The 26453-nt window shown below is 39.8% G+C and overlaps 1 protein-coding gene across 1 annotated transcript in view; it reads right to left on the bottom strand.

Annotated features, from left to right (window-relative positions):
- Window positions 1-26453, bottom strand: part of MCF2 (MCF.2 cell line derived transforming sequence) — a 62077-nt gene that overhangs the window by 11222 nt on the left and 24402 nt on the right. The window contains exons 10-21 of the mRNA XM_049873029.1: window positions 26177-26368; window positions 25000-25191; window positions 23282-23453; window positions 21504-21551; window positions 15758-15795; window positions 14429-14517; window positions 12750-12816; window positions 11928-12043; window positions 11739-11808; window positions 9300-9392; window positions 2280-2372; window positions 1117-1242 (exon numbers count right to left, since the gene is read on the bottom strand). Coding sequence (XP_049728986.1) covers window positions 1117-1242; window positions 2280-2372; window positions 9300-9392; window positions 11739-11808; window positions 11928-12043; window positions 12750-12816; window positions 14429-14517; window positions 15758-15795; window positions 21504-21551; window positions 23282-23453; window positions 25000-25191; window positions 26177-26368 — 1296 coding nt within the window. The remainder of the gene's footprint in view (window positions 1-1116; window positions 1243-2279; window positions 2373-9299; window positions 9393-11738; window positions 11809-11927; window positions 12044-12749; window positions 12817-14428; window positions 14518-15757; window positions 15796-21503; window positions 21552-23281; window positions 23454-24999; window positions 25192-26176; window positions 26369-26453) is intronic.

Raw genomic sequence — 26453 nt, 5'->3', positions numbered from 1 at the left:
ACAATTTATAGAGTTTTTAAAATTTTAATCATTATAACTTTTTAGGTTAAAACACGCCATGTGTCACATATGTACAAAATTGCTGCCAGGGTGGAAGATAGGAGAAACCTCCCTTTCCTTGGCCTCCTTGTCTCCTTGTGGAGGTCTTTCAGCTGGGGTAACACTTCCCAACTCTTCCTCAGTTCTGATGGGTGGATGACATATACCAGTCCAAGCATCCCCAGGGGGTGGAGCTAATTGGTTAAAAGGCTGCAAACTCTGAAGATTTGGTCCTTTTCTTCCATATCTATCCTGGACTAGGCCAAGCAGCCATTCTGGGACAGTATGTCTCCTCAGCAGACCCAAACATTCCTTCAGGCAGATGTCCCTAGATCTGGACTTACGGGTGGCCATAGGGGACAACTGGAATGTTGCAAATCCATTTGGGTGTGGATCTGAAGCCAGCTCTCCACTTGGCATTAGCAGTAATAATGCTGCCATTTTGGGCCCATTTGTCTGCCTCTTGCAGCATCTTAGTTCTCAACTGGTTCCAGGAGGGGGGAAGAAAGGGACGCTGACATGCTTACCCTCCCCCCTTGTCATGGATTGAATTGTGTGCCCCAAAAATATGTGTCAACTCAGTTAGGCCATGATTCCCAGTATTATGTGACTGTCCATTATTTTGTCATTTGATGTGATTTCCCTATGTGTTGTAAATCCTATCACTATATTAGTGAGATGGATGAGCAGCAGTTATAGTGATGAGATCTACAAGATTAGATAGGGTCTTAAGCCAATCTCTTCTGAGATATAAAAGAGAAGTGAGCAGAGAGACACAGGGACCTTGTACCACCAAGAAAGAAGTACCGGGAGCAGAACGCATCCCTTGGACCCAGGGTTCCTGCACAGAGAAGCTCCTAGTTCAGGAGAAGACTGATGACAGGGACCGTCCTCCAGAGCTGACAGAGAAAGCCTTCCCCTGGAGCTGATGCCCTGAATTTGGACTTTTAGCCTACTAGACTATGAGAGAATAAACTTCTGTTTGTTGAAGCCGTCCACTTGTGGCATTTCTGTTAGAGCAGCACTAGATAACCAAGACACCCCTCCAAATCCCAACAATTATGAGCATCTACTTACAATATAGCCAGTTATTGCAATCTGATGCATGGAGTCATTAAGTGACTTCAGTAATTCCAGCATTGTGTCAAGCGCCTCCTTTAATTGGTCAGTTCCTTCACAGTCTCTGCTATATTTTATTAGCTCCTGTAATTAAAAGCCAGGGATTAAACTTAATATTAAGCAGATATTAATAGCCAGAGAAAAATTATTAAATTTTTGGCTAACATGCTTTCAAGGGCGAATTCAAAGCTAATGTCACTTTTTTGGGTAATTTCTTTCATATGCTCTTTGTTACATTAGTACCATATTTAATAACAATGTCAAAATTGGGGAAGAAGTAGAAGTGACAGAACAATACAAAGCCAAGGGCATTCACTGCTTTCGAACTGAAAAAACAATAGTATTAGAACACACTAGAGGTTCATTTTGAAAGCAATTACACACTGGTGGCGCAAATGGTTAAGGCGCTCAAATGCTAACCAAAACATTGGTGGTTGAGTCCACCCCGAGGTACCTTGGAAAAAAGGCCTGGTGATCTCCTACTGAAAGTCACGGTAATTGAAAACCCCACGGAGCACAGTTCTACTCTGACACACATGGGGTCACCATGAGTTACAATTGACTCAATGGCAGCTGGTTTTTACATACAATGATCTGTTTTATTCAAGATGCATCCATGAGTCATACAGTATATCATGAAAATACACTCAAATAAGCTATATTTTATTTATACGTAACTCAGAATTTTAGTAATACTTTCACATTACACTAGGCAAGTGCCATTTTCGTTTTTCATAGAGAAGGCCCATATGAAATTCAACCTCAAAGCCATATAAAATATTTATCTCTTTAGATCTTAATAATATGAAAAGTTCTCCTGTGAAATTTCATGCATAAATCAACTGATACCTGTATGGAGAATTAAATAGCTGAAAAGACTGCTGATAGTCTCAGTGTGACATCTATGCCTAAGGCACTTGCACAGTCATGGTAACTCAAAGTAGCACATCAAATTAATTCTATTAGGAAATCCAGCCTTTCCAGTCATAAAAAAAAAAAAAACAGTCATAGAGCCTACCTATTTCTACTGCTTCCTATTCAGCCACTCCCTTTTTAATGGCTTTGTCATATCTGACCCAGAGAATTAAGTAAAGAATGAAGCAAACACTTCATGTAATTACCTTCAACAGTAACTGATATTTAGTGATTCGTTGCACTGGTTTGAGTAAATAGGAATCCAGACCAAGTCTATGTTTTAATTTCCTTTGACATTCCTGTCATTAAAAGATAATTATCAATAAATTTAAATTAAGGCATGTACCTGTGAAGATTCCAAGTGTTAATTGATTAGACCCAATGCATAAATGTTTCTTACATCTCAAAGAAAATGTACCAGGAAAATTGCTGCTTCCGATGGTACAGAAACTGTAAGAGGCAATACAACTGAAAAACGACACTAAACATTTCATGCATTTGGAAGGTAGAAAATTTCAACATTTCAAAAGCACAAAAAGTTTTCGTACAGACATTCACATCGATGTGGAGTGCTAAAAAAGTAAGAAAGCAAGGAATGACTATAGATTAGCGTGATGAAAAAGCTCTCCAATAAAATAAAATAAAAAGGTTTCTCTAATACATTTTTAAACATAACAAAACGTTCAGGTCCACAGGCCAAGGCCCAGAAGAGAAATAGGTTGTGCTAAAAATAAATATGACTGGGTTTGAAAACAGTTTTTTTTTTGTTTTTTTTTTTAAGTATCACAAGAAAAATACAGCACTCTCAACTGGTGCTATATTTCATCAAGGTTATTGGCTCACTGCCACTATAAATATAAGGGCCATGGCATTGGGTCCTGGGAACATTGTTGGGTCCATGATTAGGGCAGATGGGACTGATTAGGAAAAAATATTCATATAGGATATGTACAACACAAAGGGATGGGGGGGTTATACCTGTGTAAGTCCAGAACCTTCCTCTGAACATGGTTAAAACCCAATATACAATTCAATTCACATCAGAATTATTAACTTATAGCTAAAGATGGTGAGCTGATACATGCATTTAATTCTGCTCACTCTTGAAACCCCACTAAAATAATGACAAAAGGTATATTTTTACAGGGAAAACCAAAAAGTACAAATATGAGAGATGAGACAACATTGACAAAAAAATGGAAACTGGAAACCACACTGATAAATGGTAAATAACTGAGCACATTGGAGAACAGTGGCAGAGGGCAAAACCACGGAACAACTCAGTGTATGTTACAGAACGCCGCCAGCTCTCCACAATGACTCAGGAATTATAGATGCCAGGTATCTCTGAAAGCTGGAGTTGAAGACAGGACTCAAAGAAGGACGGTGGGCAGATAATAACTAGTATTCACCTAGACGTGAAGAAAGCAGAATTCTTATACACTGCTAGTAGGAATGTAAAATGGTGTAGCCACTGTGGAAAACAGCTCTGCAGTTCCTCAAAATATTAAACACAAATAAAACAAAAGATAAAAACCACATGATCTTATCAATTGATACAGAAAAGGCATTTGACAAAGTCCAACACCCATTTATGATAAAAAACTCTCACCAAAATAGGAATTGAAGGAAAATTCCTCAACACAATAAAGGGCATCTATGCAAAGCCAACAGCCAATATCACTGTAAATGGAGAGAACCTGAAAGCATTTCCCCTGAGAACGGGAACCAGACAAGGATGCCCTTTATCACCGCTCTTATTCAACATCGTGCTAGGAGTCCTAGCCAGAGCAATTAGGCTAGACAAAGAAATAAAAGGTATCCGGATTGGCAAGGAAGAAGTAAAGTTATCACTATTTGCAGATGACATGATTGTATACATGGAAAACCCTAAGGAATCCTCCAGAAAACTACTGAAACTAATACAAAAGTTTGGCAGAGTCTCAAGTTATACGATAAACATACAAAAATCACTTGGATTCCTCCACATCAACAAAAAGAACATCGAAGAGGAAATCACCAAATCAATACCATTCACAGTAGCCCCCAAGAAGATAAAATACTTAGGAATAAATCTTACCAAGGATGTAAAAGACCTATACAAAGAAAACTATAAAACTCTGCTACAAGAAATTCAAAAGGACATACTTAAGTGGAAAAACATACCCCGCTCATGGATAGGAAGACTTAACATAGTAAAAATGTCTATTCTACCAAAAGCCATTTATACATATAACGCAATCCCAATCCAAATACCAATGTCATACTTTAAGGGGATAGAGAAACAAATCACTAATTTCATATGGAAGGGAAAGAACCCCCGGATAAGCAAAACATTACTGAAAAAGAAGAAGAAAGTGGGAGGCCTCACCCTACCTGATTTCAGAACCTATTATATAGCTACAGTAGTCAAAACAGCCTGGTACAACAACAGGCACATAGACCAATGGAACAGAATTGAGAACCCAGATATAAATCCATCCATGTATGAGCAGATGATATTTGACAAAGGACCAGTGTCAGTTAATTGGGGAAATAATAGTCTTTTTAACAAATGGTGCTGGCATACCTGGATATCCATTTGCAAAAGAATGAAACAGGACCCATACCTCACACCATGCACAAAAACTAACTCCAAGTGGATCAAAGACCTAAACATAAAGACTAAAACGATAAAGATCATGGAAGAAAAAATAGGATCAACCCTAGGAGCCCTAATACAGGGCATAAACAGAATACAAAACATTACCAAAAATGATGAAGAGAAACCAGATAACTGGGAGCTCCTAAAAATCAAACACCTATGCTCATCTAAAGACTTCACCAAAAGAGTAAAAAGACCACCTACAGACTGGGAAAGAATATTCAGCTATGACATCTCAGACCAGCGCCTGATCTCTAAAATTTACATGAATCTGTCAAAACTCAACCACAAAAAGACAAACAACCCAATCAAGAAGTGGGCAAAGGATATGAACACACATTTCACTAAAGAAGATATTCAGGCAGCCAACAGATACATGAGAAAATGCTCCCGATCATTAGGCATTAGAGAAATGCAAATTAAAACAACGATGAGATTTCATCTCACACCAACTAGACTGGCATTAATCCAAAAAACACAAAATAATAAATGTTGGAGAGGCTGCGGAGAGAGTGGAACTCTCATACACTGCTGGTGGGATTGTAAAATGGTACAACCACTTTGGAAATCTATCTGGCGTTATCTTAAACAGTTAGAAATAGAACTACCATACAACCCAGAAATCCCACTCCTCGGAATATACCCTAGAGAAACAAGAGCCTTCACACAAACAGATATATGCACACCCATGTTTATTGCAGCTCTGTTTACAATAGCAAAAAGCTGGAAGCAACCAAGTCCGTCAACGGATGAATGGGTAAATAAATTGTGGTATATTCACACAATGGAATACCATGCATCGATAAAGAACAGTGACAAATCTCTGAAACATTTCATAACATGGAGGAATCTGGAAGGCATTATGCTGAGCGAAATGAGTCAGTTGCAAAAGGACAAATATTGTATAAGACCACTATTATAAGATCTTGAGAAATAGAAAAAACGGAGAAGAACACATACTTATGTGGTTACAAAGGGGGGAGGGAGGGAGGGAGGGAGAGAGCTTTTTATTGATCAATCTGTAGATAAGAACTGCTTTGGGTGAAGGGAAAGACAACACTCAATACAAGGAAGGTCAGCCTAATTGGACTGGATTAAAAGCAAAGAGGTTTCCGGGATAAAATGAAAGCTCCAAAGGTCAGCAGAGCAGGGGCTGGGGTCTGGGGAACTTGGTTTGAGGGGACTTCTAAGTCAATAGGCAAAATAATTCTATTATGAAAACACTCTGCATCCCACTTTGAATTGTGGCGCCTGGGGTCCTAAATGCCAACAAGCGGCCATCTAAGATACATCAATTGGTCTCAACCCACCTGGAGCAAAGGCAAAGGAAGAACACCAAGGTCACACGACAACTAAGAACCCAAGAGACAGAAAGGGCCACATGAACCAGAGACCTACATTATCCTGAGACCAGAAGAACTAGTTGGTGCCTGGCCACAATCGATGTCTCCCCTGTCAGGGAGCACAACAGACAACTCCTGAGGGAGCAGGAGACCAATGGGATACAGACCCCAAATTCTCATGAAAAGACCATACCTAATGGTATGATTGCGACTAGAGGAATCCCAGAGACAATGCTCCCCAGAACTTCTGATGGCACAGGACAGGAACCATCCCCGAAGACAAATCATCAGGCATGAAAAGGACTGGTCAGTGGCGGGGGGGGAGGGATGCTGAAGAAGAGTGAGCTAATTAAATCAGGTGGACACTGGAGAGTGTGTTGGCAACTCTTGACTGGAGGGGGGATGGGAAGATAGAGAGAGAGGGAAGATGGCAAAATTGGCACGAAACGAGAGACTGTAAGGGCTGACTCAATAGGGGGAGAGCAAGTGGGAGAAGGGAGTAAGATGTATGTAAACCTACATGTGACAGACTGATTGGAATGGTAAATGTTCACTTGAAGCTTAATAAAAATTAAAAAAAAATATATTAAACACAGAGTTAGCACATGACTCAGCAATTCCACTCCTAGGTATGTACCCCAAAGAACTGAAAACAGGTATTCAAACAAAAACTTAATGCGTGAATGTTCACAGCAGCACTATTTACAACAGCCAAAAGGTAGAAACAGCACAAATGTCCATCAACTGACAAATTAATGATCAAAATGTGGTATACACATATGATGAAATCTTATTTGGTCATAAAAAAGGAATGAAGTTCTGATATATGCTACAACATGGATGAACCTTGAAAACATTATGTTAAGTGAAAGAAACCAGACACAAAAAGTCATATATTGGATAATCCCATAGGAAGTTTCCAGAATAGACAAATAGATACAGAAAGTAGATTAGTGGTTGCCTAGGGTTAGGGGGTATGGGAGGAAATGGGGGAGGTGACTGCTAAAGGGTACAAGGTTTCTTCTATGGATGATAAAAATGCTCTTAAACTGATTGTGGTAACGGTTGTACGACCTTGTGAATATACTGAAACCACTGAATTTTCCACTTGAAAAGAGTGAGTTTTGTACTATTTTAATTATACCTTAGTAAATCTGCTACACATAACTGGGCATAATAACTTTTTTTAAAAAAGAGAAGCGATTAGCCTCTCAAATCCCCTTGTCACTATGCCCAACTGGGTGGCTGCCCTCCCTCACCCTGGTGGAATGGATGTTTATTATCTGGAGAAAGTAAAACAGAGTGTGTCTTTGGACTAGGGGATACCAGGTCCAGCTGAGCATAGTGTACTATACTGAAAAAAGGAGGTTACTTGACTATTTACCTGCCAAATTAGACACTCCTATCTTTCTTCCCCCACTTGGCTACCAGAACACTGGCAGTCAGACCCTTATGCAACACATGGCAGGCTGGGGAAATTGACCAGCCTAACAGAAAGGATCTAAACATACTGGTATCGGAGATCCCTCCCAAGGAAACAGCTTTGGGAAAATCATCCTACAATGAGGACTATGGTCAACAAACTCACCCAGGCACACAGAACTTCCAATCAGTTTTTCAGTGCCTACACATAATATAAGTGGACAGAGAAGAATCACCAGACACTTAAGGAAAGCATCTAAGACAAGTGAAAAACAAAGAAAAATAAAATATAAAATTGATTTGAAAATAATAGAAACTATATAGGGAGGACAAAATTATTTTTAAAAGGAAAATCTATTATTATTATCCTCATATAAATAAGTGAAAATGTTGAATTCATGAAACAAGAATAGAATGCTAATAAAAGGAATATTCAGAGAACAAAAACAGGTCGGGCTCTTCAAGCTTAAAAATATAATAGCAGAAATGAAATCCACAATGAAAAAATTGGAAGAAGAATTTGAAGAAATCTCTCAAAAATTAGATAAGACAAAGAACTGTAAAATAGAGAGAAAACAATCCAGGGTATCCAATATTCATACAACGGAAATTCCAGAAAGAGAGAATTAGAGAAAAATCAAAGAAATAATCCAAGTCGGACAGGAGGTTCTAAATTCAAAAGGATCACCACGAGCCCAGCACAATAGATGAAAAAAAGTGCCAACGTTAAGGCAAAGCAATGTGAAATTTCAGAACCCTAGGAATAAAAGAAGTCCACATAATCTTTCAGAGAGAAGACAAAAAAAATTATGTCATCCACAAAGAAACAAAAATCAAAATGGAATCAGATTTCTCAACAGCAACACTGGGAGCTAGAAGTCAATGGAGTAATACCTTCAAAGTTCTGAGGAAAATTAATTCTTACCTAGAATTCTATACCCAGTCAAACTGCCAGTAAAGTGTGAAGAGAGAATAAAAACATTTTCAGACATGCGAACTCTCAAAAAAATTTACTTCCCATGCACACTTTCTCAGAAAAGCTACTACAGCATGTGCTCCACCAAACAAGGGAGTAAAACAAGAAAGATAAAAGCATGGCACCTAGGAAATAGAAGAGCTCACCCCAGACACAGGTGAAGAGAATCCCAAGATGAGAAGAGTGCAACAGGCCTAGTGAGCAACCACTCTATATGAGCAGGTCAGGAGATTTCAGGAGAGATTTCTTCAAGAAGATGAAATTCAGCGAAAACCTAATGTGTTGAAATGTACTGAAAAGAGATTTACTCAACTGGGACAGTTGAGGTGGAATAGGGATAAGTAACTAGAAAATTAAGTGACTAAGAAGACAATTGTAAGAAAAGGAAAGGAAAATCAATCATGCCACTTGAATCATCTGAGAATAGAATTTACCTGCTCTTAATAATTTAATATCTAACCAAAAATTATGATATAACTATACTGAAAGATTTGGAGGAAGGGAAGTATGTGTATGTGGTAGGTGAGGAGGGGGCAGTAAAGAGAGCTACGCGCTTATCTGCCGTGGTGGGAAGCTAATCGATAATGCCCCATTCTGGAAAAAATGAAGAAGCAGCAATAATAGCATGTTATTTGGAAACATGGGAGGAAATACCAAAAGCAGTAGCTAAAAGAGCTGAAAGTAGGTACTTCTGGAGAGCAGCAAATATGTGTATGTGCGTGCACACGTGTCTTGGGGAGAGTAGAATTCCTCTGTATCCTATACGCATATATAAATTACTTGAAGCCAAATCTGAATTTATAAATGAGAATTACATCCAATACTTGAATAATTACTATACCTGGAAAAAGGCGCATTCGGAATACTTCCTCCAAATTGTCTCTGATCTGGGCTTATTCTGACAATATTTTGCATATATCTGAAAATCATTCTTCTGTGATAAAAAGCAAATTCAAATATATTACCAATTTATGAACATGTACTTATGTTATCAAGAAAGACAAGGCAAAAGTGAGTGTGGCTCAGCATTACAGGAAAAGTGGCCTAAAGGGTCTGCCATATTGGCAGCTGGTCAGGGGTCCTCTTTGTATTCCAAGAATAGCATGGCCATCTGACCAGGGTGGGGAGGACATGTAATTATCCAAGTAATTTCAGAATTTCCACTTACTAAGCTTGAAATCTAGAGAGAGAAAATCCTTCTCTGTCTGAACTATAAAAATGAATGATATTTTTTCCATAACTGTGAACTGCTAAGGTACCAAGAGATATGCTCTTGCTAAGCTGTTAGTCGGAAACCCTGGTGGTGTAGTGGTTAAGAGCTACAGCTGCTAACCAAAAGGTCGGCAGTTCGAATCCACCAGGCGCCCCTTGGAAACCATATGGAGCAGCTCTACTCTGTCTTATACGGTTGCTATGAGTCGGAATTGACTCGACGGCAGTGGGTTTGGAGTGGGTTTAAGCTTTTACTCTCTTGGTTCCCTGATCAATGAACTTGTAGCTCACTTCTAAGTTACAGCCTACCATTGTTGTTGTTAGGTGCTGTTGAGTTGGTTCCAACTCATAGCAACCATGTGTACAACAGAATGAAACACTGCCCAGTCCTGCACCATCCTCACAATTGTTATGCTTGAGCCCATCATTGCAGCCACTGTGTCAATCCATTTGGTTAAGGGTCTTCCTTTTCTTTGCTGACCCTCTACTTTACCAAGCATGAAGCCCTTCTCTAGGGACTGGTCCCTCCTGATAACATGTCCAACATATGTGTGACAAAGTCTTGCTATCCTCACTTCTAAGGAGCATTCTGGTTGTACTTCTTCCAAGACAGATTTGTTCATTCTTTTGGCAGTCCATAGTATATTAGGATATCATCATTACAGACTAAACAATTGAGGCATCTGCTCATGCTATTCTCTCTCTCTGGAATCATCTTTCTCTTACCCTCATCCAATGGACTATCTCCTATTCATCCCATGAGTCATCTCTTCTTTAAAACCATCATTTATACCTCCAATTGATATAAGATGCTCTTCTTCTGAGTTCCCATAGGACCCTTTGTATATCTTTAACATTGCATAACTCACAGTGAACACAATCAACGGTTTCCCAATTTTTCTACCTCAGTAGTCTTGGAATTGGTGTCAATATTGCTAGCACAGTGCTTAACACATAGTAGGTGCTCAATAAATGGCTGTTAAATGAACATGTCATCAAGAGGCATTTAATAAGCCATTACTGGTTGCCAAGAACTTTGCTAACCTATGAGAGATACAAAGAACAACAGGATATGGGCCCCGTCTCACTTTCCCATCTAGTTGGGGAGACAATTCATGAACATAGGCAAAGATGCAAAGTAAATATAAAATCCCCAATGAGTAGGATAGACATTAAGTACTCCATTAGTCCAAAGGCAAGAGAGACTGCTGTTGCTTGAGGCGGTCCAGGAAGACTTTGGCCATAGTTTTAACATGTTTAAAGGCAGGGCATGATGCTAAAAAGAGTAACGACACACAGTTCTTTCTTAGTCTTATTCTCTTCTCATTCCATGCACATTTTCCAGGAAAATATACCTATTTTGAAGCTTTCATCTCTCGCCTCTATCAAAATGACTGCCAAATCAAGACTGAACTAATCTTGCAGGAAGAGGAGGAACTTGATAAGTAGAGAAGGATAAGCAGAAAACATTCTAAGAGGAAACTCTAAGGAGAGTTTTATCACAAAGGCTGGAAAGTCAATTGTACTAAGCACACTCTTGGGACACAGAGTAATGAGCCTCCCAGAACAATCTTGTAGAATAAAAAGAACAGACAGCTCTCTGTTTTGTGACGTTCCCATGATAGAAGCCTTGGTGGCTGAAAGCCAGACTAGATTCAATTCTAAGACTTGGCATGTATTAGAGGGGAACTTCAGCCATTTTTTAGGCTAAAAATTAACCAAGCCAGAATAGTTTTGCTAAGATGGTCCCACCTCTCACATGTCATAGCCAGGATGGTCTCTGGACTCCTGGAGTGACCTGTGGGTGAGTGGTCATGAGCTGCACCCTTGAAGCATTTCATGGCCCATAATCCAATGGACACTTGCTTGCTCTAGATACCTCATTGCATCCATTTCTGCAACAAAACTTGGTTTATCATTAAATGCTTGCTGGAGTGATGTGTCATCTCCCAAAACATAAAGACAAAAAAGAAAACCTATCTTGCCTCTAAATGTATTTTTTTTCAATGAGCTGTTAATTTCGTAGCCCCTATTTCTATATTTTTTTCTTTTTAATAATTTAACTCACCCTTTCCAGGAAACAACGGCCCACTCGTTCTGGAGCATCAAGGCAATTTTCTAGGCTTCTCATGAAAATACTGTCAAGATTGCAAAGAAAAGAATATGTCGTAATTATATGTGTGATATGATAAACTGGTCAATAAACTTGGTTAAATAATACCACAAAAAAGAAATCTTCAACTCCGCAATTACATACTCATTATGGAACTCATAGATCTCTGCCATATTTCCAAAAAGAACGTCCTTTTTATTTCTCAGGAGAGGTGGCATAAGATCAAACATCTCTGGATTATCCATCTCAGCTCTGTAGCCCTACATAAAAGAAATACATTTATTCCTTTTTGTAATAATTACATTAACATCCGATTTGGCCACCAAAGGTGTAGGGACGGCAAAATGTATAGGGGGTTTTGGGGTGAAGCTTTTTGTAATTTTAACACTGATATCTCCTAATTCCCAAAGTCACCCATTTCTTCCTTCCTTTTCATTTTTTTTAAGAGGCAGGACAAATAGTCAAGGTTTGCCACTCAGTCAATAGAATGAAGTGACAGCTCTTTGGCCTTCAGGGTAGCTTGCAGTGTAGGAAACAAAATAGAAACCAAACGTGAAAAATTAGACTACAAGCCATCAACTTTTCCTTAAGCTGGCAGTAAGCGTTTAGGTTTTTTCAGATCAAATTAATATCACGACCTCTGTGGCAAGTGAATATTTGTATCCCATCTTCAGTTATTAACAACACAATCTCGAATTAGCAGTCTGGGAATAATTATATCAATCTGCTGTATCTCTAGGAGAATAGCTTCTCTCTTCTGCAATAAATTCTGAATCCACCCTTCTCACTACTGAGCGAAAGCAAATAGACACCTTTAACCAACATGCAGTGCCAAACAATGGAAGGAGTACTGGCCACTGCTGAGATGTGACAACCAAGGGAGGACTGCCCTGACCCCTTCTAAGGAAGGAATGTAGCAGGAGATTATTCAGGAAAAGCTGGGGAAAACACCATTTGAGCACTTACCAACAAAACAGTAAAGAGCTCTCGAACATACACCCTCTCAGTCTGGATCAGCTCATTTAGGACGTGTCTAAAATAACGAGAAAGATGATATTGGTCAGTTATTTTATTTCCTTATAGTTGTATTGCTAACTTTCTATCACAATCATTATAAATTGTCTAAGATAAAAAATTTTGATGTATCGGAATTACCAACAGTCTTGGTTTTATCATCAAAATATGAAACTAATTCTATGGCTTCTAGAATAAGTATCTTCCACAAGCCTCTTTAAAATAAATTTGAAGAAAAGAGTGGGAGCCCTCTCACAGTTATTACTAATTTGAAAAAAAAAAACCCTTTATTTCTAACCACTAAACTTAAGAATCAATTTACTAAACACAAGATGTATTTATAAACCTGAGGATTTTTTTGGACAGTGCCGTTTCTGAGCTACAGTTCCCTCTCTCCCTCAAAAAAAAAGATAGTATGTTAGCACCTCTTTTCCCTTTTCCCAGTAATGTCCTGAAAATTTTTAAGACATGAAGACTTATTTTCCTGGTCTTCCCAAGTAGAGATAATGCTTAAGTTTCTGACACAATTTTGTTTACTATCTCTGTGATAAATATATCCTCCTTCCAATGTGATTTTCAATTGCCATATTTAAAATTCATTTCCTCATTCTCGCATATAAGTAACCCATCTTAATTTAACTTCTAACTTTGGACTTTTTTTTGTTTTACATTTTTAAGCATTTAACATTTAAGAGTCTGAATATATATACAAATGTGTGTACATATATATAAAAACACACAAATATATAACATCTTTAAGCATTTAACATTTAACTCTTTGAATATATATTAAACATATATATAGTCTTTGAATATATATTAAACATATATATATTCTTTGAATATATATATTTAATATATATATTCTTTGAATATATATATTTAATATATATATTCTTTGAATATATATATTTAATATATATATTCTTTGAATATATATTAAACATATATATTCTTTGAATGGAAACCCTGGTTGCGTAGTGGTTAAGTGCTACGGCTGCTAACCAAAGGGTCGGCAGTTCAAATCCACCAGGCGCTCCTTGGAAACTCTATGGGGCAGTTCTACTCTGTCCTATAGGGTCGCTATGAGTCGGAATCGACTCGGCGGCACTGGGTTTGGTTTTTGGTTTTATTCTTTGAATATATATTATATATATTCTTTGATATATATATATATATAAAATGCCATAAATCTGCAAAACTTGCCCCCAAATCACAACTCTGTGACGTGCAATTTAAAAAGTGAATATTCTTATGTCTAGAATATTAGTATGGTGTGATAAAATGCACAATTATTGCTAATATCTATAAGATGCTACTGTATTATCTATATAATCCTGTGTAGTTTCTGAAGCACCGTCCCATTCATTTTCATCTCTTTTGTAAAAGAGGAGACTGAAATTCTGGAACAGCCTGGTTACTTTTTCCTCAAGTCACATAACCAGAGCAGAGCTCGGCCAGGACTAAATCCAGGCCTTCTGACACCTCATCTAGTGCTCTTTTCATCACATCAAGCAGAAAGAACCTCGGTCTGTGAACTCAACATTCCAAGCACATTCCTCTGGAGCATTGAGCCAGAGCCTCCTACAGGCATATGTGTGTATGAGTGTATGTTAATAAATAGAAGATACTTCTTTAAAGCATCCAAGCTATTGTCATTGTCCAAAGGGGAGGATTGATGGCAACTTCTTTTCTCCCGAACATCTTGCACCACTTCAATCTGAAATGATGAGAAGAAAAGGTAAAGTAGCACCAGCGTAGGTCTATTTCTGTTCAAGGACACCTAGGTCAGATTAAGTTTTCTCCAAGGTCCTAAGTCTGTAGACCTACCACCTGTCTGTCAGTTTGTCATACCGTGGTGCCTTGTGTGTTGTTATGATGCTGGAAGCTATGCCACCAGTATTTCAAACACCAGCAGGGTCACCCACGGTGGACAGGTTTTAGCAGCACTTCCGGAATAAGGCAGACTAGGAATAAAGCCCTGGCAATCAACTTCCAAAAATTAGCCAGTCAAAACCCTATGGATCATAACAGAACGTTGTCTAATATAGTGCTGCACAATGAGCACCTTAGGTCGGCTGGCACTCAAAATACACAGTGGCCGCAACAACTGACTCAAGCATACCAATGATTGGGAAGACGGCACAGGACCAGGCAACGTTTTGTTCGGTTGTACATGGGGTGGCCATGGGCCTGAGCCAGCTTGGCAGCAATTAACAACACTTATATAAAACATTTAGATTACTCAACGCCACACATTGTTCAAAGTATTTTACAAATATTAGATCATCTGAGGTGTTCTATTATTATCCCTATTTTATAGATAAGGAACCTGAGTTCCAGAGAACTTTCCCACGATTAATACAGCCATAAAGCGATGGAGCTAGGATTACAGGCCACTCTGCTATGCTGCCTTTTGGGGATGCGTTCTTGTCCTCATTAGCCGTCAAGAACACACAGAAAGAAAATGTAGAGTCCTCTCTGCAGTTCCCAGAGTATCATGGGTACCTGAGATGGAAGGAATCTAGTACCTATCAAGAAATGAATAGATGCCTTTCTGAGCCCGGAGTTAGCCTCTGCATGGCGCTCAGAAACCTGTCCTCCATCCGTGCTTCATACTTGCGGGACTGGAATTACTTAGGAAAGAAACCTCCTCTGTGGCAAGGTGCAACACTTACTTAGGTGTCTTGAGGGAGCGGGGAGAAAGGAGAAGGGGTAACATATATGAGCTGTTCTACAGACATGATGCTGAACTGCAGCCAGGACTTGAGACGTTGCTCATACATCTGGGCATATGCCAGTGCTGCAATTAGACGCAATATAGCAGCAGTTGTCTCTTTCAGCTTAAATAGGCCTTCAAACACACAATATTGATTTAGTGAATAAAGAATACAGTTTAAGCCCTCCGATTCTGCAACTACAACAATAAGGACAATTTGGATTTAATGAATGCTACTTACTTTTAAGGTGCTCTGATTCTGTCTCCAAGTCTTCTTCCCTGGTACAGCAACGTGAAAGAATTTCGAAGCAGAATTAAGGTCTGTACTTTTAATGAACATACACACGTTTACAGTAAATAAAGGAGCCCTAGTGGGGCTGTGGTTGAGTGCTTCGATGCTAACCAAGAGATCAGTGGTTCGAACCCACCAGCTGCTCCGTGGGAGAAAGATGTGGCAGCCTGCTACCGCAAAGATTTACAGTCTTGCAAACCGTATGGGGCGGTTCTACTCTGTCCTGTGGGGTCTCCGCTATAAGTCGGAATCGGCTCGACAGCAGTGGGTTTTGGTTTGGTTATGGTAAATAATTAGAAAGATACTAATATTCCAACTTGTTGATAATTAGTATTTTTAAAGCACACTATGGGGAACAGGGATTGGTTAAATTTATGTACATGATCAACTTCTCTTTGAGCCTGATTTTGCTATGCAGTGACTCACTCACTCATCAAATATTCCCTTGCTTGCTGAGCACTGAGCTAGGTGTGAGTAACCATCATGTTTGCTCGTGTGTCCATTCTGACACACAAGCATTCAGTCAGACATTATCTCATTAATTAACTGGATTGTAATGGATTGAATCGTGTCCCCACAATATGTGTTGGGATTATACCTCTGGGTATAATCCCATTTGGGAATAGGTTTTCGCTGTTATGTTAAAGAGGCCATATCAGTGTGCGGCGTGCAGCGCAAGGTGTAGCTTAAACCCAATCTCTTCACGGACATAAAAATTGCAGATAAGGCACAGAAGCAAGAAAGCACAGATGGTGGAAGAGAGATGCCAGGCCACATGAAAAGCTCTAAGGGACCAAGGAAAAGAAGCTGGAAAGAGACAAGGACTTTCCCCCAGAGCTGACAGAGAGACTTCCCCTAGAGCTGCCTACCTGAATGCAGACTTCTAGCCTCCCAAACTGTGAGAAAATTAATTTCTCTCCTTTAAAGCCACCCATTTTGTGGTATTTCTGTTATAGCAGCACTAGATAACTAAGACATGGATCGAAGAGAGTCTTTTTTAAAAATCTAAATTTAACCTGCAATTATGGCAACTAACATTTATTGGGCACTTACTACATACCACGGAGTGCCGGTGGCGCAGCGGTTAAGAGCAATGGCTGCTACATGCCAGGCACTGGACTAAGCCCTACATGTACATTTTCTTTTTAATCCTCAAAACAACCGTAGGAGGTAGGTACCGCTTCTAAGGTTGATAATAGCTTGTCCGAGAAGCAGAAGGGGTATTCGAATCCACACAGTCTACTGTCAAGAGTATGGGTTTCTAACCATTTCTGAAGCACACTAAAATGCTAAAAATAATCTTCATCAAAATTCAAAGCCTTCATCTTCATTTAAAAATGTTATGTTTACAAAAGGTAAGCCTCCAACCTCTGTTTTTTTTTGAAATTGCCCTTGAAGTGAAAGTTTACAAATCAAGTCAGGCTCTCATACAAAAACTTATATACATCTTGCTTATGTACTCCTAGTTGCTCTCCCCCAGTGAGACAGCAAACTCCTTCTCTCCACTCTATCTTTTCGTATCCATTCAGCCAACCTCTAATCCCCTCTGCCGTCTCATCTCCCCTCCAGACAGGAGCTGCCCACACAGTCTCATGTGTCTACTTGAGCCAAGAAGCTCACTCCCCACCAGTATCATTTTCTGTCTTATAGTCCAGTTCAATTCCTTTCTGAGGAGTTGGCTTTGGAAATGGTTCCTGTCCTGGGCCAACAGAAGGTCTAGGGGCCATGACCACCGGGGTCCTTCTAGTCTCAGTCAGACCATTAAGTCTGGTCTTATGAGAATTTGGGGTCTGCATCCCACTGCTTTCCTGCTTCCTCAGGGGTTCTCTGTTGTGTTTCCTGTCAGGGCAGTCATCGGTTGTAGCCAGGCACCATCTAGTTCTTCTGGTCTCAGGCTGATGTAGTCTCTGCTTTATGTGGCCCTTTCTGTCTGCTGGGCTCATGATTACCTTGTGTGTCTTTGGTGGTCTTCATTCTCCTTTGCCTCAGGTGGGCTGATACCAGTTAATGCACCTTAGATGGCCCCTTGCTAGCATTTAAGACCCTAGATGCCACTCTTCAAAGTAGGATGCAGAATGTTTTGTTAATAGATTTTATTATGCCAATTGACTTAGATGTCCCCTGAAACCATGGTCCCCAGACCCCTGCCCCTGCTACGCTGGCCTTCGAAACATTCAGTGTATTCTGGAAACTCCTTTGCTTTTGGTTTAGTCCAGTTGTACTGACCTCGCCTGTACTGTGTGCTGTCTTCCTTCACCTAAAGTAGTTCTCATCTACTATCTAATTAGTGAATGCCCCTCTCCCACCTCCCCCCTCCCTTGTAACCACAAAAGAATGCTTTCGTCTCAGTTGGAACTATTTTCCAAGTTTTCATAATAGTGGTCTTATACAATATTTGTCCTTTTGCAACCGACTAATCTCACTCAGCATAATGCCTTCCAGATTCCTCCACGTTATGAAATGTTTCACAGATTCATCATTGTTCTTTACGGATGCGTAGTATTCCATTGTGTGAATATACCATAATTTATTTATCCATTCATCCACTGATGGGCACCTTGGTTGCTTCCATCTTTTTGCTATTGTAAACAGTGCTGCAATAATCATGGGTGTGCACATATATCTGTTTGTGTGAGGGCTCTTATTTCGCTACGATATATTCCAAGGAGTGGGATTGCTGGATCGTATGATAGTTCTATTTCTAGCTTTTTAAAGAAGTGCCAAATCGATTTCCAAAGTGGTTGTGCCATTTTACATTCCCACCAGCAGTGTATAAGTGTTCCGATCTCTCCACAGCCTCTCCAATATTTATTATCTGGTGTTTTTTGGATTAATGGCAGCCTTGTTCGAGTGAGATGGAATCTCATTGTACTTTTTGATTTCCATTTCCCTAATGGCTAATGATCGTAAGCATTTCCTCATATACCTGTTAGCTTTCTGAACGTCTTCTTTAGTGAAGTGCTTGTTTATATCCTTTGCCCATTTTTTAATTGGGTTATTTGTCTTTTTGTAGTTGAGTTTTTGCAGTATCACGTAGATTTTAGAGATCAGGCGCTGACTGGAAATGTCATAACTAAAAACTTTTTCCCAGTCTGTAGGTTGTCTTTTTACTCTTTTGGTGAAGTCTTTGGATGAGCATAGGTGGTTGATTTTTAGGAGCTCCCAGTTATCTAGTTTCTCTTCTGATGTTTGTACATTGTTAGTAATGCTTTGCACACTGTTTATGCCATGTATTAGGGCTCCTAGCATTGTCCCTATTTTTTCTTTCATGATCTTTGTCGTTTTAGATTTTATATTTACGTCTTTGATTCATTCTGAGTTAGTTTTTGTGCATGGCGTGAGGTATGGATCTTGAAATTTAATTTTGTACAGATGGATATCCAGTTACGCCAGCAGCATTTCTTAAAGAGACTGCCTTTTCCCCATTTAACTGACTTTGGGCCTTTGTCAAATATCAGCTGCTCATATGTGGATGGATTTATGTCTGAATTCTCAATTCTGCTCCATTGGTCTATGTATCTGTTGTTGTACCAGTGCCAAGCCTCTGTATTCTTAAGCAAGGAGTCCAGCTATTCCTGCAAAGCCAGGGCCATGGCCCAGCCAAAGATGGGATTGCTTAAATTCCTAATTTTCAGGGCTGCTGAAAAGACAGTCAGCCACATGGGCTGTGTGGGTCTCCTCCCTCCATGAAAGGAACATACGTTTTGTCTTGTCCTTTACAGCTGGCGCCAGTACAAGGCACACTTAGGGAAAGGCTGTGCTGTTATGTTCTCTAGACTCTATACTTTACTCTCATTTATTAAAAACTATGTACATACATACATACACTAGACTTTGTGGCAATTACCATGTACAATCAAGTTCTCGTTAATACTCATATGTCCCACTTTAAGGAGATCTAATACACAGAGATCCAAAATTTATTTATAAAAGCTTTGGGAGCAATCATTAGCTTTGCTAATTCTTTGCAAATACATTAAGACATGCACACATAAGATGTCTATACAACTTAGGAGAAATATCTTTTTTCTAAAAAGCAAGGTATGTTTATTCATTGATTCAACAATGGAAATATGTATATATAAAATTACTGAGCACTTATGTTGCATGCCAAGCTCTGTGTTCGGTGCTGGGGATTCAAAAATGAATAACACACAGTCCCTTCCCTTACAGAGCTTACAGTTTAGCAGGCAAGACAGAAAAAGAGGCAATTGCCCAAAAGCAAGGCAAAATACAGCGGAGCTTGTCATCACATAGCGTGAACACCTAACAGAACTGGGGCGCAGGGGTAGCACAGGCAGGGCAGAAAAAAAAAAAGCTCACCTTAAAAAAGCGGCCAGGAGACAGGAAGTCTGATGGAGAGGAAGGAGCTAGGAAGGGGGAAAGGAAGGAAGAAGGGAACAGCATTCCAGAGAGAGAATGGCATGCGTGAAGTCCGAACAGTAAGACACTAGGGGCATTTGAGGAAGGCATGCTGGGAGCCAGAGAGACTGTTATAGTTGTTAAGGCAAAAGATGAAGTTAGCTCAGACTAGGGAAGTAGCAGTGAGGATGGAGAGAAGGGGATGGGTTTGAGAGATACTTAAACCAGTACCAGTTGCCATCGAGTTGATTCTAACTCAGGGTGACCCCAGGGTTCTTCTCTCAGGTTTTAGAGGTAGAGCAGGAGTGAGAGGAGGACTCAAGTTCCCAGGCTTGGGCAACGGGGGCAACGGTGGTGCCACTCACTGAGAGGAGGAACGTTGGAAGAGGAGATTTGTAGGGGAGGTGCATTCAGCTGGAGTATATGGAGCTTTAGTTGTCTGTGGGAAAGTCAAGCCGGCAAATGGTAATCACAGGTCTGAAGCTTAGGAGGAGAAACTGGACTAGAGATACAGATTTAGGAGTTCAAACCATGTTTTACAGTTCCTTCCTCACTGGCAATGGCCTTCCATAACTGTATTCTGTATCCAATGTTAATTCAACAACTATTTATTGCCTCCTGGGAGGTCCCAGGTGTGGGATCTGATACAAAGAAAAACAAACAAAACGAAATCTGAAAAACAGTTTGACTCGTTTTCATAAAAAATCAACAGTTTTTGTTTTGATTCGACCAAATCTTTTACATGCTGCCTAGTAATGAACAGTCTTAAGGAATTGTTTGGAGCTGATTGTTATAATTCTCAATAGTCACAGAGCAATGCAGTAAAGTGAACAAGGTTTGGAGCATAAATAATGCTTTCATTTAATTCACAAACCATGATGGATCAAATCATTACTCCTCTGTGTCATTTCTGCAGGGAGCTGCCTTCTTCCTCATCAATACATTAGGCAGTCTTAGAATGAAGCCAATCCAAGCTACTCCCAACAGATCATTCTCTTGTGGATGACAAGTCACTAAAGTCACTAAAACAAAGGTAAGTCTGATTCACTTTAATATCGCCAATTTCTTTTCTTATGTTTTTCCTCAAGTGGTCATTTTGTGAAAGACGTTGAACTTAGAAGCACATTCTCCTTTCTGTATAGTCATTTCCCAAGGTAAGTTTACGATCGAGAGAGAATAATAGCTGGATGGTCTTTATGAAAAAAAGACAAAGTGCCTTGCAGGCAGAATGCGAGAAGGAACCGCTGCTGTTTTTAGATGCCAAACTGTTTTTTCGCATGTACACAAACTCAGAAAATGTACTGACAAAAAATAATATAATAAAGATAAGTACCTTTTGAAAAAAGTTTACATGCTTGAAAGAAAGAGTATCCAATTCCCACTGCAGAAAGAAAATGTCATGCCATTAAATAAGAATATCAGAACGAAAAAATGAAATGAAACAAAACAAAAGGTACTTTTAATGGCTAATGAGTGCATCTTGGACGGTCTCCTCAAAATCCTGTTCCTTAACCCAAGGTGTACAACTTCGGGAATCCCCTTTAGAGGGGTTAAGCTTTTAGAGGACAGCTAAGCAAGAAGCCTTAACCCAGAGGGAAGGGACAGTTCCACTCTCCGCGTGCCTCTTTAGAGTCTACAATTTTGTCACGTTATCTTCACAACATTTTGAAATAAGTAGATATTATCATTCCTGTTTTATAGGTAAGGAAACTGAGGCTCAGAAAGGTTAAGTGAATTGCCCAAGGTCATACAACCAGTAGAAGATGGAACCAGAAATCTAAATCTGAGGTCTAGCTGACCCCCAAATACTCGTTCTTCTCCTGTTTTTGTAGATCAACCTATTCTATTTTATTCTCATTTTCATAGCTGATCGGCTTTAGCCTTTTATTGTTTTTTGTTCTTTTGACAGTTTTTTCTTTCTTTTTTAGTATCTTCCTCGCCGATATTATTCATTTAAGCCATTGTTTAAAGCTTCATTTGTGAGTGTTGTTGCTAGGTGCCATCGAGTCGCTTCCGACTCATAGCGACCCTGTGTACAACAGAAGGAAACACTGCCCAGTCCTGTGCCATGCTCACAATCGTTGCTATGCTTGAGCCCATTGTTGCAGCCACTGTGTCAATCCACCTCGTTGAGGGTCTTCCTCTTTTTTGCTAAGCCTCTGCTTTATGAGTATATTTTTTTTAATTAAATAGTCACTACATACTTCTTTCATTTTAGCCTAGATAGCTACTTGCATCATCTCTTTCTCACCTGGTCCATGCTGGGCACGAGATATGTTTTATACTCGTTAGGCCTAGTTCAAGCCTTCTCTGAATTTCAAAGAAGTTCCGCTGCACTAATGAAGGCCCTGATTGTACTGGACAGATTACGGAGACTGGATTTAGCCCCATGGCCAACTAGCTTAGGGCTCTAAAGGCCAAATTATCCTCTCCTGAGAGACCCCAAAGGCAGCTCAAGGGAGCTCCTGGAGAAATAGTTCATCTTAATTCCAGGGTAATTCAACATCATTATGAGGAATTTACTTTTCCCATTAAGACTTAGAAAGGAAACGGACATTATATGGTTAAAACTAATCTACAAGAAAACGAACCCTGAAAAAGTTAACTGCCAACAAAATTGTTGTTTACCTGCACCCATTTAGAAAAGGCAATTTGTTCTATTATCTAAGCCACCACTTACCAGAAGCTTCAAAAGCCATGTAACAGTTTATCCAGATAAGTAGTAAATATGTGTGGGTGTGTTGTGTGTGGGCGTGTGCTTTTTTTTGTGTAGGTTGATGCCAGTTTCATATGTTTTCTTCCACCTGCTGAAGGAAAGGGTGAGTTTGATGTTGAATATTTCAAGGACTGGATCAATTTTCCTATTTATTTGCATGGTTGGAATATTCTGTCCTGAGATTTTTGCCATCCGGGCCTACACGCTATTACTGGCCTATAATATCAACCACGATTCCTGCCTTGTGCTATATAATTTAAACAAAAGCAAAGACGCACAGAGAAAATTTCAACTTGTCAGGACTGAAGAACAAATTCCGTATGTACAGCAACAGAAATTAAGTAAATAATAACAGGAAAGGAAGAGTTAGAGAAGATAAACGTCAGATACTTTACCAGGTTTAGGAGAAAATAATGGTACTCTAGATCTCGTCAAATGTTCTGTTCCAGATACCACAAACTGGATTGGCCTCACACGTCTATCTGCCAGGTTCTTGAAACCAGTCTGCTGGCTCTCAAATATACTTCGAATGTTTTCCAGCTTCAGCTGTACACTCTGCATTTGAACCTGCAAGTTACATAAGAATTCGATGAAACATTTTCTGAAATGAGATCATTATAAAGCCTATTATATTTCTCAGACTGTCAAAAAATTAATCTAGAGTTTCAAATATAACCAGAAGAATTTTAAAAAGTGATGTAAAACAGATTAACGTTCAGGCAGTCCCTGGATTAAAACGAGTTCCATTTCTAAGTCTCTTTAAGTTGGATTTGTACAAAAGTCAGAACAGTTAGGTACAGTTCGTATCTAATGTCAGTTAGTCCAATGTTTGTCTTAGTATCCAGTATACAGTGTACCCTTCTATGCATAAAAAACATTAAAGAAACATTTTCAGATACACTGAAATATCTTTAACATAATAATACTGATAATTTTTGATATGCGTCACAAAGTAGCACCCATTTGTTATGAAAAGCTATTGTATGTACCTCAAATTTTTAATATGATAGGCTTTATCGGGGTTGGTCCGAAACTATGGGTTGTACGTAAGTCGGATGCTCGTAACCCGGGGACTGCCTGTATTATCTTCACATGGTTATAAAACCAGAGGTGAGAATCTCAACCAAAACAACCTGGGGAAGACATGTATCATTCAGTGATGAAACTGGTCACTGCATAAAGTGATTCACCCTTCATGGGCTGGAAGGGATAGCAGCTGGAAGAGAAGACATCTTACTCTCTCCTGTTTGGTATGACAAAGCCACCACGTTATAAAAACAATAAAATGAATAGCATCGTCATAATAGATTTAGCCTGCAAGACACTCTCTTTACAGTTCTCCTTGGAGCCACCAACGGATAATATACCCGTCCACCCCTCCTACATGCTGTGAGGCAGCTTAGAGTTAAGCTTGGTTGCTTCCAGAGAAGGGCTTGGTCACTGCCACAGCCATGTTTCGGATTTGCTGGGCCATCCTCTAGGATCTGCAGGTAAGCATAGATACCTCTCTAACCTCAGAGTCAGCTGCACATTTTAGCAGCAAAAAGCATCACATTATGGAGGGAGTCCTTCATGTCACCTCCAAGGGGTTAGGACTGCACAAACCTATAGCTCTCCACCCTGCTAACACTAATTTCAGCCTGCTCCCTCCTTCTCCAAGAAGACCCGCATTCTTTCTTTATGCTCAGAACTCAGTTGAGTATTATTCTCAAACTGAGTGGGAGAGCCAGGCTTCTGCCCAGGGACTATTGGTGGTCTCTGCTGCATAAAGAAAGGATGTTTGGGGTAAAGTGGTCTTGACATGGGCCCAGCATTCTCCTAGGACCACTTTGGGCCTTTTTCCAAAGTGGCACAGGAAAACATGTGTGAGAGCTCCCAATATGTGAAATGAGTTTAAAGACAATGGAACCAGAGCTTAAAAATGGAAATTGTTCTTCTTTTTATAGCAAATGTAAACCTTTGGAGTCTTTGCTGCTTAACAGTGGCACCACTATCATCCTTTACCCTTAAAAGGACTAGGTCATTGCAGGTTGACATAAAGTTAGCTGGGAAACAGTATAAGTCTTAACCATACTACTGCCATTATAATCTGATTTTTTTTTTAATCTCCTACCTTGAGTTCAGGAGATAAAATCATATCAAATTCATACTGTAGGGTCTCAGGATCATAATTTATAAAGGGCAGAGCCATTTCAAGAAAATTCTCAATGTCTTGGCGAGCTTTCTGAGCATCTTCTTTAGACTGAAATGGATCTGGTTCCTGACTGACTAGAAGATATTCCCCTTCCTCACAGCACTGCCGAGCCTAGTGAGAAAATCAAGGAAAACACATACGCACACACAAATGAATAAAGAGGCAATATACCTGTCCACTGAGAGAATGGTTTATCAGCCCTGGTTTCTGTGAATCAGAATCGCTTTCAGAGCTTTTAAAAAATCAAGACATCTGGGTTCAGCCCCCAGAAATTCTGACCCAGTAGTTCTGGGCTGGGAGCTGGGCATTTATATTTGCGCAGCACTCCACAGGTATTTCTGGTACACAGCCACGGTCGGAAATCGCTGCCTTCATTTTGTAGCTAGTCGCTCATTCTGCACCAGGACTCTGACTGTTCTCTCAACACTGACACTTTAGCTGCATGGTATTTTTCCCAAATCAATAACTGCAACATAAAACTTCTAGCAAAATATAAAGTGTAACATAAATGCTTAATGATTGCTGAGGTCAAGAATAACGTTTTCTTGCCAGAGAAGGAGATGCAGAGATTAAAATGCTGATGTTGGGATTTGACACCTATAACTGATACCCCTATTTTATGTTGCAGCGCCAAGGCTATATCTGCAGGGTAACCTTTCTGTTCACTACCTAGCCACGAGAGGAGGGGCCAGGTCCACAAGCCAGGGAGGACGATTTTCTAGTCGCTGTTTACATTCTTACTGCTATACTACGAAATGTAAAAGGAGTTTCGGCCTTAGTAAAACACGTCCTGGGACTTTGAAAAGTGTTATGAGTGCAATCATTCACCAGAGACATTCCCCAAATAGAAAGGAGGCCTTCACCATCCCATCTCAATATGCAGAGGCTCCGCCTCTAACAATACTGGCCCAGCCACGTAGACAACATAGGTAGATAGCTTACACAACCACGAGTAAACTCAGTCCTTCAGGCCTCTGACAAATTCTATACCTGCCCCTGACCCCATAGCCTCAGAGGCAATGAAAGGTGTACCATGAGAACCCAGGATTCAAAACATACATCCTTCTTAAGAGACGGACCATTTTCCCTAATATACCTGCTGTAGGAGTTTATGCATTTTGAAGATCCTGGTGAGCTGTATCCGTTTTGTTTTGATCTCATTCACCAAAATATCAGTAAGGTAACGTAGCTCGTTGCACCTCTGGCAGATTAAATCAACTGCATAATGGTGATTGGATGCAAGCCTGTGTCCATGTAATATCACAAACCGGGTCTTTGCTAACAGATCCTGATTTTCAAAAGAGAAGGAAAAGAATGACTGCATGATATCTATTCATATGGGGGAAAAGGAAGAAAATAAGAAGCAAACTGGT

Source organism: Elephas maximus, chromosome X (genome assembly GCF_024166365.1).
Source record: "Elephas maximus indicus isolate mEleMax1 chromosome X, mEleMax1 primary haplotype, whole genome shotgun sequence".
NCBI lineage: Eukaryota > Metazoa > Chordata > Mammalia > Proboscidea > Elephantidae > Elephas > Elephas maximus.
The sequence above is the reverse complement of the archived record's forward strand: the minus strand, read 5'-3'. Positions and strand labels throughout refer to the sequence as shown.